The sequence below is a fragment of the Cygnus olor genome, chromosome 7 (genome assembly GCF_009769625.2).
Source record: "Cygnus olor isolate bCygOlo1 chromosome 7, bCygOlo1.pri.v2, whole genome shotgun sequence".
In the NCBI taxonomy this organism is placed as follows: domain Eukaryota; kingdom Metazoa; phylum Chordata; class Aves; order Anseriformes; family Anatidae; genus Cygnus; species Cygnus olor.
The window spans coordinates 35554992-35571836 of NC_049175.1; the positions used below are offsets into that span (position 1 = coordinate 35554992).

A 16845-nucleotide genomic window follows, 5' to 3' on the forward strand; every position below is an offset into this window, starting at 1 on the left:
ACGCTGGCTTCCCGGTATTGTAGCCTTAGCTAAAAACTCTTAAATTAAATTGTCTTGTAGCATTTCCATTAGAAAACACCATTTCTGAGCTTTTATTACTCCGTCATAAAAATCCCTAGGAGGTGAAATTTAGTATATGAGGTTATATCCGTGGCTGGAATTAAATCTTAGACACAATTTCAGGAGACAAACTTTACTGGTGCTTTTGGGAAAGAAGCCTTGAGTTCCTTCTTTCCTGCACTCCTCCAGGAACCACACCCTGCCCTTCAGAGCAGGGGCTGAGAAATGAGGATGGTGAGGGTGGTCGGGCCCTGGCAGAGGTTGTCCAGAGAGGTCCTGTGGTCCCCAGCCTCGGAAATAGATATCCGAATAGACTGGGCACGGCACGGAGCAACCTGCTCCGCTTGGCCGGGGGCCTTCAGGGGCACCTTCAGGTGACACACATCTGGCTGGGCATTGCCTTGGTGCTCTTCGATTTTAGCGTTGGCATAGGCCCGGGGCACACTGAGGAACAGAGAGGTGCTGGTCGTGGGCTCCTTTTGGTTCAGAGGTGTGGGACGTCCTGGTGTGGCTGCACGGCCCCGTCTTCGTTCACGATGGGTTTCTGCTACCTCTGCTCGTGCCCATCCTCACGCTAAGGATGCTTTTCTTGCTGGAAGTCCCATCGTTTCAGCAGGTATTTGAGGTGGACTATGTTCTCGGCACAGATCCATCACGCTTCCAGGTAGGCAAACTACGTCTACAAGGACATTTGAATGGAATTTAAATTCAAACTTTATTTTGAATTGTTTATTTCTGTTAACATTTCTCATTTGATTGTCCAGTGCTATAGCACTTTTGCCTGTCTATTCCAACAGGGTTGTTTTGCAAAAATTGATCTTAACGTGTGAGATAACTGTACTGAAAAGGTGGTTTGTAAAAAACAAAACAAAACAAACAAACAAACAAAAAAAACCATTGTGAGCGTTGCATGGTGTCTACCATTGGTATAGTCAGACCACAAATTCGTCCTTCAGAATTTTGCGACTTGCAGTTGTTTTTCATTCGTCTGTCCCCATTGTTTTAGAGGACACACAGCACTGAATATAAATTAGGGAAGAGGTGTCAGTGGTTATAGATAATATGCTAAAACTGTTTCTGAAATATTTATTAGAAAATAGGTTAATAAAGTGACACGGTGCACCTGTGCTGGTGTGAAGTAGACATTATGAGAAGATTATGCTAATGTAGGTATTTAGTAGCAAGTCGTCTTTGGGATTACTCAGGGCTATTATCATAGTCAGTCCAGGAATTGTAATTCAAAAGAAAGCAAATGATCAAAGTTTGTGTTTCTTTTTTTTTTCCCTCCATGTTTTGACTGCTCTTTAGCCCGATGAATTAGAAGGAATATAGTGCGAGGAATCTTTTTAACATGCTGTTAAAAAAAAAGAAAGAGTAAGAGAGAAGTAGGCTGGACAGAGGAACTGTTATATACAGAAGTGTAAAATAAAAAGGATTTTGGAAACCTCAATGGGGCCTGGGCAGTTGTTAAGTTTGGAGGTGTGAAAAAGGATGAACAGTAATACCAGCACAAGAAAAGAAAGAGAGAATTTGGAGAGGGAGAAGATTGGCGGGAGATGCAAGGAGGTCAGATACCTTCATGCTCACACTTTTCAATGATTTTGACTCATATGTACATAATATGTACCTTCATATTATGTGTTTTCTATGTTCCAGGGTCACAGTCATTGGAGGATCACATACTGTATGTGATGCTAAGGAAAAAGTGCTTGTAGGGGTATATTAAAGCACAAGTTTTAACTCACACGTGAGTGAAAAGTTGTTTAAAACTTAACCGTGCTTTGCAACTGAGAAGCTGAAAACTAAGGTGAAGGTATTTGAAGTGATTGCTCTTTAAAAGAAGACATTGCTATTCATGCCTTAGTGAGCATTTGCTCAGGTTTGGATTTTGCACTGGGATTTCAAGGTCTAGGTCTGTTGTTTCATAGGCAGTCTGACAAGATAAGAGTAGTCTGTCTCATATATGCACAGTAAATTTGTCTCCCAGAGCAGCAAAAGCTCAAGCATGCAAAGCGTGGTGATGTGCAGGGAGGCTGATCGGCTGTAATAAAGCATTCATTATCCCTCCGTCTAAATTAACTGAAATGACATCATAATAGTGCCTTTTACAACCTCACTCAAATTCCCTCTTTTATTGAATTACCAGCTAAACCTAAATTATTTTAAGCTGTATCTATACATTCTTGTTTAGATAGTTATTCTGTCATTAGGGAATCCATCCATTCTTTTGCTCCTTGGTACTTTCCTTCTGCTTTTTTGATGTTCCCTTAAGGAGCAGTACCGGGGAACACACTTGCAGCTTGCACTCTTTCCATGTTTTCGTGTCCTAAGTCTTTTGTGCTTGTAGTGTAAACCTGAGCCCCTGGATGCTAGATCTAATCAGATGATGTACAAAACAGAACGTGCTGTAAGAATGTTTCTACTTTTGGAATATCTCTGTAGGTTCGTTCTCGAAAAAAACAACCTTTTTCAGAGGTAGCTGATCTATGCGTGTGTTAGGGATGCGCTAGGTGTGCCGCAGCACCGCGTGAAATGGAAGGAAAATGGGGCATAAAACATCTTTAAACAGGAGTGAACAAGCAAATCAGGGCACTTGATTAATTATAAGAGAAGGAGAAGGAAAAACTGACTGTACCTGAGAAAGCAGGGGAAGAGGTGTTTGGCACCGTGACTGCTGTTACACTTCTAAATTGAGTCCCTTTGTCCCTTCCTCATTTATTATTACCACTGCAAGTCTAGATTTGATAAATAGGAACAAGCTCCTGGCCTCAGTGAGGTTGTATATGGGAAGAAGGGCCTCTCTACGAAGGTAAAATTACAGAATCAAAGCATAAATGTCCGCATTATTTGGGGGAGCAATCTCCAAGTGTGCATCCACACACCAGCTAACCACCTGTGAGACCTCTGAATGTGATTAATAATCAATAACAGTAAAAATACACGGTAGTTGCAATTGAGGTTGTGTTTACGGCTTGAACCAGCAGCATATGAATGGATTTATTGACTCTGGATTGAGGGCCATAAATGAGGAGAAACTGTTGAAGAAATGAGGACTGACCTGTCCTTCTGCCCAAGGCAGGGCGAGGTGAGTGATCCCCAGCCGTGTCTCAGACGGTTGCTTCACCTGTTTACTTCTGTTTTGGTTTTAAGGAAACAAAGAAGCAATGTCTTTAGAACAGCAAGTTCCCAGGATACTTTTGAGGTGCTCTATGCCATCAGTTATATGTTCTTTGCCTGTTTCTCCTGTCTGCTCCTCTTCTCAGTACTGCTCCTCTAACGTATTTAGGAGAATTTCTGCTCTCAGTGGCCAGTCCTTAGCATCCCAAGGTATTTCCTATTTTGTTTGGGAACTATTTGTTCCTGTCTCAGACACCCCTTTTCCTTTTACAGCTAGGCCGAGCAGTCCGCAGCGTGGTGGCACGGTGGTGTTCAGTGGTTTTGGTGCCACCGTTCACTAACACGCTTTTCAGTCTTCCACCGTGTGCCGGTGCAGATGATTATTCCTCCTGGTTTATAAAGAACTGATAAGGCGTCTTATCAGCAAGTATATGAACAGGGATAAAATGTCAAGAAATCCTGACGAGGGTGTGGAGCCTTCCTCTGCTAGACGCTATCTAATCACAGGCAGCAGGAGACAGTCCCTGCCTCAACAGACCTCCGTTATGAGCACAGCAGAAAGCTGCTGATGTGTGTGGGAGCCAGCCCCAGCACCATCCATCCTCAGGGGCTCAGCACACCGTAAACCTCATCAGTCCAGGCTGGTAGTTGTGGTTTTTGTTGCCCTTTAGCAAGTGATTGTCTTCGGTAATCAAATTCCTTCTATTTCGATCCCATCTGGAGAAATGCTAATTTCCTTCTTTTAATTGGTTTGATAAAGTCTTTTGCCCAACAAATCTCGTCCAATATGTTAGCAGTAGGTTTCCTTACTGTTTGTGACATTCTCTGGGTTGTAGCAGGGTACGTTGTGATCGGTCCTAGGCTCTCAGCTTCTCTCTCACTCAAGGTTTTAACTTCTGTGGCTCTTCCTGACATGGATAACTTCTTTCGTTAATCAAGACTGAAGTTCAAGCAAAGCACTTCTCTGTATGCATGTGCAACTAGACGCTGATCTTCGTTATTAATTACACCAAGGAAAGGTATGCCACTGCAGATTGAAGATCTCCATCGAACACAGGAGGTATTTTGATGACTCCTCTGCGGGCCCAGCCATGTCCAAGTACACCTTTCATCCTTATAGGTGTTAGCAGCAGCCGGCTTATTTTGCAGTACAGAACTGATGCAATTGTCTTAATTCTGCCTGTTCTGAGAAGCCAGCTTTCCCTATTTTTTTCCAGTTTCTACAACTTTAACAGTGAAGCTGTTGCAAGTACCTGCATTGGAAGAGGAAGAGTATTGGACTAACACCTGGAATTATTCATAAACAGTTTCTACTTTAGAATTTTGTAGGGGCATAAACTTGAACCATGATTTGCAGCAAACTTCACAGATGATAACGTGCCATTTCCTGCAGTACAGCCAAGAATTCACTGAGCAAAATTTTATTCTATCTACATGATCTCTTCAGAGAAATCATCTTTCTTGTTGACGAACCACACGGCTGAGCGTTGTACTGCAGTGGTGAAGCAGGCCAGCAAGACCGTTGTACTTTTGCCAGGTCCGTTGTTATTTCTTTTGATTCTTTGTCACTGAATTGCAGCTCGTTCACAGGAAAGCATTTGAATATTCCAGGTGAAAATACTTTTTTTCTCAGCGACAGTTGATTTCAATACTTCTGTGCAACATCTGCAGAACAATTTCTAGTCAGCAGTGGATTTGACTTATCTGCATCCTTAAGATGCTTTCCAGAAACCTGATGATTTCTCTGCCATCTTTCTGTTTTTTCTTGTGTTTTTTTTTTAATCACCCCTCTTCACTGTAGTGTATCAGAAGAGCAAGAGCAGGTGGCTCGTATCTGTCTGCTTCGGTTTAAGCATGGAGATCAACCTAATGGAAAGTTTTCTGAAACAAATAATGGAAAGAATCTGCTGTGGGTTGGTCGTGTTGTTTGCATTCTCCTACATCAATTTGCTTCTAGAGGATGCTCAGGCACCTTCTGTCCCGGTTCAATATCGGTATTTTCCAGCTAAGAGGAACCAAGTCATGGCATTTTCTTCCATATTATTCCAGAATGTTGACATGCCCTCTGAGCTCCTGTTTCAGCTCCTGTTTTTGAGATCCTGGCTCAGCTTGCCATCTGGGCGGCACCTCTCCTCACTTCTGTGTGAGTGTGTGAGAGAACGTGAGGTGGCCAGGAGTCGGTGATCCCAGCGTTACAGAAAAGTACCTAAACCCAGCCTTTCCTTTGCTGGCTTCCCATAACGACAGAACTTTACACCGAGGTAAAGGAGGAGTGCTGTGTGATGGAATCCTCATAATTGTCCAAGAGTGCTGTACAACTTGCTACATCTCAGTGGTAATATTTTAATATATATTCTCAAAATCAACCTCTTCAGATAAAATCATCAAAGTTTCCTTCTTTTCTCTTGACATCGGAGGTAGTGAAAGATGCTAGAACGCTCCGTGAGCTCAGTCATGAGAGAAGTCGTTTTGGTGCCTTTAATTGTGCCAGGAAGTTGTGGGAGTCGAACTGGTTTTTGGTTATTCTGCTTTATTTCACAGTAACAGAAGGAGTGAGTGTATCATCAAATCAAATGAAAATTAAAATGGGGCTTGAATAATTAAAAAATCAACACTTAAATCTCTGCGTCTCTTCTTTGGATGCTCTGCTGAAGGAATTTGGGAGGAACACCTACCCTCCTAAAGCAGTCCAACCACGGGTAGCACATGGGCTAAAGGGGATGGGGGTGTTTGCTGGCAATTAGAGTTTTACAGGTGTGTCGTGGTTTAGTCCTTCTTCTGTTGCAAGGTACAGGAGATTCTGCACTATTTGTTGTTTATTTGTAGGCACTGGAATTAATATAGGGGAAAAATGAGAGCTACAATTTAAAGTAAAATAATGGTATATAAGTAATGAGATTGTTCCAAAGCTTAATTAGATGGAGCAGATTGAATACATTACAGTGATGTCTTGAGGCAACATAATTAAATTGTAGGCATAATCCTCCCTGTATTGGAACTGATTTTATCTTCGTAAGGCGAGGAGCATTAGATAGCCCTTCCTGCTGTGGTAAATCACTGATCCTTCTGGGAAGCCTTGCGGATCTCCTGGTATCGTCAGGCTTTCAAAACAAAACAGGACATAAGTCTACATACCAAATTGTTGATATTCTGATTACACGGATAACTTTAGATTCAATCTTAGTATACGCTACAGCTCAGTAATTGAATCATAGATCTAAAATCCGTCTGCAGTGTGTTATTGTGTATGCTGAAGTCATCGCATTTATAAAATCCCCTAATGAAGTTTCCAAATATATCCCCTGACAAAGTTACTGGTGAATAATGCGCGGAGTGCTGTTCCTGAAATGCATCTCTGCATGTGCTGGGCACAAGTGTAAGGATGCAAATGAGATGTTTAGGTATAAAAAGTGATATTGTGAAATGTATGTATGTGTATAGAGAGAGGTATTTTTTCATATGTGTATGTGTAGATAAATGTACCTACACGTGTGGGCTTTTTATATATGCTATTCTATTTTACATATTCTTCAATCTTACATTTTCTTTTGAGCTTTCTTTTATCTACTTACTTTTTCTTTTCATTTTTGGATACTTTCTTTCTCCTCCAGTGGAACTACTGTGGGGGTAATCCAACTTTATAGTAGAGACGCGTCCCAGCGATGTCAAAAGTCGTGCCTTGTGTAATTTACTTGGTATATGTGAATAATCTCTCATACCGTGCTGATGTCTGTGTGTTATCTAGAGGTTTTACTTCACTTGAGCTAACAAACATTTAGCTTAATGATAATGGTCTTTTTTTTTTTTTCCAGGAAGGGTCAGTAGGTATCTTAAATTCAATAAAAGATCTAACTGTTTCTAATGTTTTAAAAAAATCTGATTTTTTTTTTTTTGTCAGCCCATAGAAAGATTAACTGTTATTTGTATCCAGTAGTGCAAATCTCTTCTTAGAGATTGCTGTTGGGGGGGAGGGGAAAAAGTTGTACATTTTATGAGTGGTTTTTATCATTACTGGTACTTTCAGGAGACATAAATCTGTATCACAGACAGACAGTTTGCTGAAAAGACGAGCTCGTTTGGCATTAGCTGGCAGTTTCATACCATAAATTTAGAGTCTTCAGGAGGAATCTAATGTTTATTTGAGAATGGAGATTAGGATACCAGAGAATAATATGTTTACTTTTCAGCACCATGAATATGTAGTGACCTACTTATGCTATGCCATTTGGTTTTATTTTTAAAGCTTGTCAAGTCAGCTTCTATTGCAATTTAACAAGCAACCTTTTCAGAGAAGCAATAAACTGTACTAGGGAGTAAATTAGCGTTTTAGAAGTAGAACATTGAACAATATTTTGAAGGCTGTCTTTCAAGAGCATTTTTATATGTTTTTGTTCAGTAAGTAAAATAGCGTCTGCCTCATATTTGTTTAAAAACACGTTTTGCTTCACCTGCAAGTTAAAATCCAGACAATTTCAGCTCCAGGTTAGCTACAACATGAAGATACTGCAGCTTTAAAAAACTAATAGACTTTTTTCTAATAAACTGAATTTTAATGATCTCCTGATTATCATGAGATATTTTAAAGACAAGTGATTTATCCCAAACATTCCTTGTTTCTTTACTCTGCATATGCTGATTTGCTTGATTAATTTTGAGAACATCTGCATATAATTCCGTACGCCTACCAGTGGTGAGATCACACTGCTTTTCAAGTAACAGCTACAAATTTCACTTTCCAGACAGACTCAGATTTTTGTCTAATTGGGATGCCAAACGTACAAAGGTGCTACCGAAGAGTGTGTAATTATGTAATTTTCTCCTGATCTTTCAGAGTCTTCCTGCGAGCAATTAATCAGTATGCAGATATGCTAAACAAAAAATTTCTTGATCAAGCCAACTTTGAGTTACAGGTAAGAAAAGAAACACCAAACAATGTCTCAGGGAGTAGTCTTAATATTGTAAGAAGTTTCTGTCCCAAACTCATACTACTGTTGTATGTGTGTATGTCACCGTGAACCCTGGAAGCCCACTTAAGGCATTTCAGGTTCAGCACGTATTCCTGATCCTTTTGTCATGTGGGTCTCATCCTACAACAGTACCAAGTCTTACTGAGAGCACCCGCAGAAAACTCCTCCTTTCCTTCAGGAACAGCAAAAAGGGGTGTCCTCCCCTATCTAAAGCAGTTGCTTTAGTAGAGTTGTTGAGTCAAATGTGCAGCCTGAGTCTGGGTCCTTTTTCCTTTTTCTCCCACCACCACCCAGATTTATGTACTCATATTTGATTTTACTTGAATCGTCAACACATAATCATTCGGGATTTGTAGATGGGAAATGTTTCCTGGAAACACAAACACAATGAGAAGATGTACCAAGAATATATCAAGAAACAATGCCTGTGTGGTGTGTGTTATTTTCACCTAGAAATCTGTACGTGAATAACTTAGATTCTTCTAGGATGTTTTGTAGATATGCAGAAAAAGCATTTCAGAGAATTAATGATATCTGTTCTTGTCTTTCTGGGGCCTTTCAGCTTTGGAACAACTACTTCCACCTAGCTGTTGCTTTTCTCACGCAAGAGTCTTTACAACTGGAGAATTTTTCAAGTGCTAAGAGAGCAAAAATACTTAACAAGTAAGTCCTATTCGTCATCTAAATCATGGACAAGAACTTGAGGTCTATTAACATAATTTTAGTTTAATTTCTTAGCTAAATCCATTCAAATTGAGATGCAATCACGGTATAATGAAAGGTTGGTTTTAAAAACATGAATCAAGTATTGCATGTGTTCTACCCTTGAATCAAGATCTAAATTACATGATTCATTACTGATGAAGACAGTATTTTATACTGCAGGATATTCATAAAGTCAAGACTTTTCAGAAGTATTAACATATTATAAAACTGCATTTTTAAATCACTTTAGCTTTGTGATTATTCTAATCTCATTTTACGTGCACTCTTTATTGCTTAATCCCTGACGGCCTTTAGAGTGAATTTTCGTAACTACAGACAGTTTCCCCGTGATGTCCCTGAAGAATGGGTTTGTATAACTGCAGCCTTGTATGCTTTCTTGGTTAAAAGGGATTACATTGCCTACCTCTGACCGGGGAGCTTGAACTATCTGATTTCTATTCAGAATCCCACAGCAAATGAAACCTGTCAAAAGAGAAAAGACCTGAGCATGAATATTTTAATGTATGCATTTTTCCTACATTTCATTGGGCTTCCAGTGTAGAGGACCCTGTCATTAACTAGACAGCAAGCACGGAAAAAAGCCAGTAAAATGTTTTCAGACCGTATGTGTGGATTCTGTTTCTGTGCCATTAATATTTGTAAAGAATGCCTGCAAAAGCAGTTTGTTTCCATGTTTAATCAGGTTACCACAGTTAATGCACAAAAATGGACAGTTTCAAAGCTATGATTCCCAGAGCAAGCCCAGCTTAGCCTGCTTATACGTATAATATACATTATAGATCTGTGTAGAGAGAGAGGGTGTATTTTGTATTACTTCACTTTCTAAATGGAAGCCTTTTTGTGTGTTATTATGATAAGAGATACTGCAGTGAGAATGGGAAGAGTTTATCACTGCTGCACTGAAATGTGATTTAAAAGGTTTTTTGCTTTAACTGGCAGCCCTGTGTGGGTTGCAGTCTTTGACCAGAAACTTCAGGGCTGTGTCTGCGTTGTTTTTTTTTCCCCAACAGCAAAGTTTTGCCCTTCGAACTCGTCCACTCCATCGCGAGTTTTGAGGTGCTTTCTTCGGAAGCTGTGCTTTCGCTGGGTGTTAAAACAGAATTTTTCAGCACCGTGTGATCCAGCACACATACATATGACTCATGGGGCTTCCTTGATGAAACAGGAATATTTACAAGTTCAGTGGAGAAGTGATGTCAAACAGAGCTCAGGGTTTTGCACTTGTGATATAAATATAAATAACATTGTAGTTACAGTTTGGCAAAGGGAAATCAAAATGCTTTTGTACAGCAAGGTAAATCTCATTTCATTAGAGTTACAATTTATGAACAGTGCTTTTGCTCAAAATGGGATCAGTGATACAAACTCTTTTATAATTAAGTTTATAAAGGAGGCTTACAAACCTCAAAGTACTTCAATCACAATCAGTTGAAAAGCAGAGGGATCAAAACCGTGGCTGCTCACGGTCCTGCATCTTTTTCGCACCCGGTGCTTTCTGCCCAATGTTCGTGTGCACCTCCACGAGCATTTTAGTCCCAACCAGACTCCTGATCTGGGCAAAAACCAACAGGGCTGTGGCTGGACTGGAAATGCCTGTGAAATACACACGTGGACTGATTTTCCTCTTTGTGAGGATGAGATGGATCCTTGGATGGAAATTTTCTCCAAGTGATTTTTATATTAAATGGGGCAGTATATCTCGTTGAAGGATTTCAAGAAATAAACAGGCATTACTCACAGCCGATATAAGTAAATACATTAAGTCATTGAAGTGGTTACTTAATGAAGTTTGCTAAATTGTAAATCTCTATTTATAATGTTTTCACAAGTTATTATTTTCAGTTAAATCATGTTCTGGGACAAAAACCAAGATAGTAAATGTCTTCAGATGCAATAAATGTATGGTTTGGAAGCACTAACTTTTATTGCTCTGTGAAACCACTATTAATTCTGTGCCAAAGAGATATAAATAATAACTTAGCTCAATATCACACTCACCCTCTGTTTCAAGTATATATCTCAATATGTTAAATATTTAATAATTAAAATCTAATTATTGTAATTTGTAGGTTTTGCTAACATTGCATTTGAATGTTAGATAATAACAGACTTTAATGATACAGAGAAATATCTTTAATCCTTACTAATGACAGGGCATCTCGCTATATTCCCAGAAATCCCACAAGTTGCCAGATACTACTGTTTTGCTCATCCCGTTATTCAATTAATGGTCTTCAACATACAAATAGTCTGGATAGCAAACAGTTTGTTGGAGCTCGTTACACAGAATCATAGGAAGGTTGATGGTCCTGATCCAGTCATTAGTGAAGTCAATAAGATGTTTCCCGTTCATTAAGCTTTCCTGTCATTAACGTGGCGAGGGAGCAGAGCATTAATACACGTGGGTGGTGGGGTGCTGGTGGCACCAGTGTCCCCACAGAGCAGGATGTGGGTTGAGCAGCAAGGGGAAGGAGCAGTCTCCAGCTCCGCATTGGCATGGGAACTGCTGTGCCCTCTTGCTTTGCTCTGGCCCACAGGACAGAAATCCCCTCAGTCTGCAGCACAGAAACATTTTCTTTGTGATTCTGCACATCAGTGTACAAGATGTCACAAGTGCTTCTGGTTTTATTTTCTAGGACAACGCGATGCTAAGAGTGTGTGTAAAAATAAAATAGCGCCTTAGGCCGTGAAGCTCTCTGTCATGCTTCCTCCAGCCATCACTGTTAAGAAAATTGCAAATGCTCACAATTAATCTCTGTAACCGCCCACGTGTCCCAGAGGACAGTTAGGTAATCAGAAAATGTAGCAAAGAGAGGTTTGCACAGGTGAATGTTTTGTGTTCTCTCTTTAGTAAGTGGAAATTTGGTGCAGGGCGTTGAAATTTTGAGGTCTTCCGAAGGAGAGCTAGGAACACGAGGTGAGGGAGCAAGCTGCTGCTGCATGGCTGCATCTTGGGGTGTCCTGAACAAGTCGGCCTCCCCTTCCACCTGTTCGAATTCTGCGCGGTTCAGCATTTATAGGCGCATTGCTGAGCTGGGTGAGGGAGGTGATGTAGAGTTATTGATATCATTTGAATTCGGAGAATGTTGGTCAGATTTAAAAAGAAAAATGTGGTTTTTGCTCTCTTTTTAAGATACGGCGATATGAGAAGGCAGATTGGTTTTGAAATCAGGGACATGTGGTATAATCTGGGTAAGTAACGCGAACGCCTGTTGCTTAATGTTTTCACCCAGTGTTTGTATAAACCAAGGTACAGATGAAACAAGCCTGCTTTCTCTTGAAATAACGTTAGGCTTCCAAAAGGCATTTAGGAAGCAGGTGATTTAACAAATAAAGCCTCCTCTGCACACTGATTTTGCCGTCTGGGAAGATACATAACTAGTCAATGTTTACATATCTTAGGTTTTTTAATGGTATTCAACCTCACAGTAAATAAAAAGAAGCGGTTGCAGTGATATCTGTTGAATGGCTTTTACTCTCATTTTTTTCTCTATAAATACACGCACACATAGAAATACGTACGGATGTGTGCACAGACACATACACGTAGATAAAGTAACTGGAACTAGAGCAAAATGAATGTGTCCGAGGGATATCAGTAGCCTGGAAATTGAGCTTAAAGTCTGATTTTCAGTCTTGTTTGGCTATATCAGAATGACTTAGGGAGATCAGCAAAGAATGGGAACTTGGACATCCCTGGAGTTGGTGGGTAAATTAGGCATATCTGCCTGTCTCAACTTTGCATCTATTCTGTGGGTATAATTTAGCTATACAGGGATTGAATTTCATGAGCACTGAGTATTTACTGCGACCTGAGTGTACTCATCTGTCAGATTTCATTTTCCTGAGCTTAACAGTGGAGACACTTCAGCTGTGTCTGAGTATTATCAAAAGTTCCTTAAATTATCAGAAATAAATGTGTTTGCCCTTTCACTTATATCTCTAGCTGAACTGTTTTTGCTGAAACTTGAAAAAAAAAATCAGCATATATAAAAGAAGGGAATGCAAGGGCTCATAATTATTTGATATCGCAGAGTTTGCATCCATTCTGCTGGAATGATGAAAAAAGCCTTCCAAGAGCAGCTGAAATCACTTTTTATTAGAAGCATCTTTTGTGACTTAAGTGCCTGGAGACCAGATTAAAGCATAATGCACACCTGATATGGGACTTGACAGACAGATAATGATACCAGGACCGTGACTGATGCTGGGTCAGCCAGCTCAGGACTCTGGCAGCTTCTTTGTCAGTTATTAACCAAATCCTTCACTGCTCTGTGCTTACAGTCATGTATTCGTCTGTTATTTTTCCTCATTTCTCTAGCGTCTTTGGATTCTTCAACCTTGTCTGCTTTTCCTGGCATTTAGCAGACTGAAAGTAGGGATGTTTGCGTACATAGCTATATATCTGGCTATTGTTACATGAGGTTATTTTACTCAACCTGGGGGCTATAGAGCGTGTAATGCTTTTTACTACTGTTGCTGATGTTGGCTGCTCTAGGACAGGTTATTTAGTAGCTTCTGGGTTCAGTTTTTCACCATTAACAGGGAGATGCTAATCATTTCCAGCAGCACTTTGTGAATTGATTGGCAGCGGGTGGGGGGTGCAAGTTTCCTTCAACATTTCTGTCAGGAAAGCCTTTTTATTTTTGATAGAGTTTTAGACGTACTTTTGGTTTCTCCATTATAAACTGATGTTACCTATGTAGATGGCTCCCTGACCTCTTCTATCTCTAATGTCCGTGATTCCCTAAGTGCCTGGGATCATTAATTCTGAAATTGCATATGTTGAGGGAGTTGGTAAATTGCTGCTCTTCCCAACAAAAGCTGCAGGAGAAAGGTAAATCAGAGCCAGGACCCCAATCCAACAAGGCCTTTGTACTTTTCATAATGAGAAGCTTTCTTTTTCTCAGCTTCTTTGTAATACAGATAGTCAATGCTGATCATGTTTAACTTCTGGCTCTTCACCAATCTCATGTATGTCACAGCATCAATTAAGAAATAATACTGACTTACCACTGCAGGGGAATTGATTGTAGTGTGCTTGACACTTTTATCTTAGGAGTTTCACTACATTAGTCAAATTATTAATGTATATGTTCAGAAACAAAATCAAAAGTGAAAACCTATAATTCTTGCATATGCTTGAGCGTATAATTTTTTATGACTGTCTGTCATTGTGCATAAGATATGATAAAGACAAATAACTTTGACTTTTGATTTATGTATTAAAGGGCATGGATAAGCCTCAAATTCTCATTTTAGCTCATCATTTTTTGTTCACAAATGCCGTCGTTAACATATAACACTTGCGGAGTTAAAACTTCCCCATTGGGAATAAGACAGTCCAGTAGCTGTGATGCACATTTAAGAGTATAATTTATTTTCTGAAATTAAATAGTAAAATGCAAACTCTAAAAGGTTATCCTTGCCTGTGTATTTCTGATGCAGTGTTGGCTGCAATATTCTGGCCTTCCTACTGTAGTTATACAAAAGAGCATATATAGTGGAGTACAACAATACGTAACTGTGTGCACACACTTTAAATACCTGTAATTTACGAATAAGGTTTTTGTTTTCAACAGGGAACCATGTATAAGAGATCCAGCTTAACAGATTTTCTACTTAAATCCTCGTTGTAACTGTGCTGTCTGATACCTTGCTAGATTTGATCATGAAGGCTTTAAATTTGAGAGCTCTGATGCAGAAGCAATGAGGACGGCTTCGGGGAGCATAGTCCCAGTGTGTAGAGCCCTTGCTGCGCTGGCTTTCTGAAAGCACTGCAAGGCTTTCATTTTCTTGTGTGCACCAAAAACAATGTATATTAGTCTTGGTAGGCTTTTTTCTTTCCATATCACAACCTCAACTTTAAAATAATACATTATTTTGAGTCACTGTTTTGTTAGCACTGGGGCACCTTAGACCTGAGTGAGACAGTATGTGTCACAGAAACCTAAGGAAAGCTGTGGCATCTGTCTTGGTAAATGTAGGGAATCAAACAGCGTGCACTTAAAAGTGTGGTGCAGTTCAGCATATACAAAACAGAGTTTGATGCTAGGGTATGTATACCATTTTTCAATGGTTAGTAGTTTCAACAGTGAAGTGTTGAAGAAGATATATATATATATATATATATATATATATATATTTATCTCCTCATGATAAGTTGATCGAGGAAAGAGAGATCAGAAAGCATTGCTCTTATTGAACCAGCTAGAAGAAGATGGAGAGTAAAATTCGTGACGAAGAAGTGAAATTATTGCTGGTGCTGTCATGCAGCGAGCTGGTCACCAGCCCAGCGGTCCCTCCGAGGACTTGACGTCAGAAAAGGTGTCTTGACAGAGACGTTAATGTCATTGGAAGGAAGGCTAGAGTTAAAAATAGCCCTGAACTTTGAGCATTATATAGATAGAAGTCATTACAAATAACATTCTCTGTATTTGTTATGCGTGTTCAGAGCCGGCTTAAGTCAGAGGTGAGGTTGATGGCAAATTTTTCAGTGTTTTTTGTGGCCCAAAAGTAAATTAGGAGAACCTGGGAAATGTAAATCACACAGTTTATCAGATAAAGAAAGCACCTGGATTTTAGTTCACCCAAGGAAGTTTGCTGCTGTTGTGTGAGCGGTCTCTAGCATATCTCATGGCAAGGCAGAAGTCACTATGAGGAGGAGTTTTTACATATCCAAAAAAATAGTTTTTGAATGTGGTTTTAAAAGCAGATGCACAATTTGGTTTTCAGAAGAGAGGCCTCAGTTTTCTCCCAGACTTGTCACATATTAAATGTCTACGTGGGAGTTCCTACACTCCTGGGGGAAAAAAAGGAGAATTCATTGTTCGGTTGTTTATCAGCAAGTGCTGCGTGTGACAGGCAGCTGCACTGCATGCTCTCGGGCTCCAGAGCAGGATCACTGCCTTTGGTTGTCGCTCTGATGCTTTGTCTTGTGGCACAGCGTTGCACAGGGTAACATCATCCTAGCATGTACATGCGTGTGCCATCACATTGCTGCTGTATGCCATGGTATAAGACGGGTGACAGTTGGGCTCCAACCCTCTCCCACTTCACCCAGTTGGTGGATGAACACTTTGTTTGCATTACTCCTCATGTCCAAAGCTGGCAGGTACCACCCACAGCAGCACATCGCTTCCCGTGGTTCCCTGTGCAGCTGATCTGAGGAGCTCAGGGGGAGCAGCCACATCCCCGCAGGCGCAGGGGTGGGTTTCATGTAGCAGGCGAGGGATTTTATGCAGTGCACTGTGATTTTAATGCTTTCTGATAATCACACGATCACAGAATGGTTGAGGTTGGAAGGAACCTCTGGAGTTTACCTGGTCCAACCCCCCTGCCAAGCAGGGTCACCCAGAGCACATTGCACAGGATCACCTCCAGGCAGGTTTTGAATATCTCCAGAGAAGGAGACTCCTCAGTTTGGATATTTATACACATTAATAAGATCCCCTCTCAGTCTTCTCTTCTCCAGGCTACACAGGCTCAGCTCTCTCAGCCTCTCCTCATATGCCCGATGCTCCAGTCCCCTCATCATCTTAGTAGCTTTCCTCTAGACTCTCCCCAGTAGCTCCATGTCCTCTTGTACTGGGGAGCCCAGACCTGGACACAGTGCTCCAGGTGTGGCCTCACCAGGGTTGTGCAGGATGAGAGGATCACCTCCCTCGACCTGCTGGCAACACTCTTCTGAATGTACCCCAGGATCCTGTTGGCCTTCTTGGTCACAAGGGCACACTGCTGGCTCTTGGTCAGCCTGCTGGCCACCAGGACCCCCAGGTCCCTCTCCACAGGACTGCTTCCCAGCAGGTCAGCCCCTACCCTACCGGTGCGTGGGGTTATTCTGCCCTAGGTGCAGGACCCTGCGTTTGCCGTTGTAGAACTTCATGAAGTTCCTCACCTGCCCAGTGCTCCAGGCCCCTCTGAATGGCACCGACAGCCCTCTGGTGTATCAGCCGCTTTCTTTAGTTCTCACATG

General features: G+C 40.9%; 1 protein-coding gene across 3 annotated transcripts in view; it reads left to right on the forward strand.

Annotated features, from left to right (window-relative positions):
* The window catches only part of DOCK1 (dedicator of cytokinesis 1), a 283861-nt gene that overhangs the window by 193143 nt on the left and 73873 nt on the right, over positions 1–16845 (forward strand). For all 3 annotated transcript variants that reach the window (XM_040563057.1, XM_040563058.1, XM_040563056.1), the window contains exons 30-32: positions 8009–8087; positions 8707–8807; positions 12004–12062. In XM_040563057.1, coding sequence (XP_040418991.1) covers positions 8009–8087; positions 8707–8807; positions 12004–12062 — 239 coding nt within the window. The remainder of the gene's footprint in view (positions 1–8008; positions 8088–8706; positions 8808–12003; positions 12063–16845) is intronic.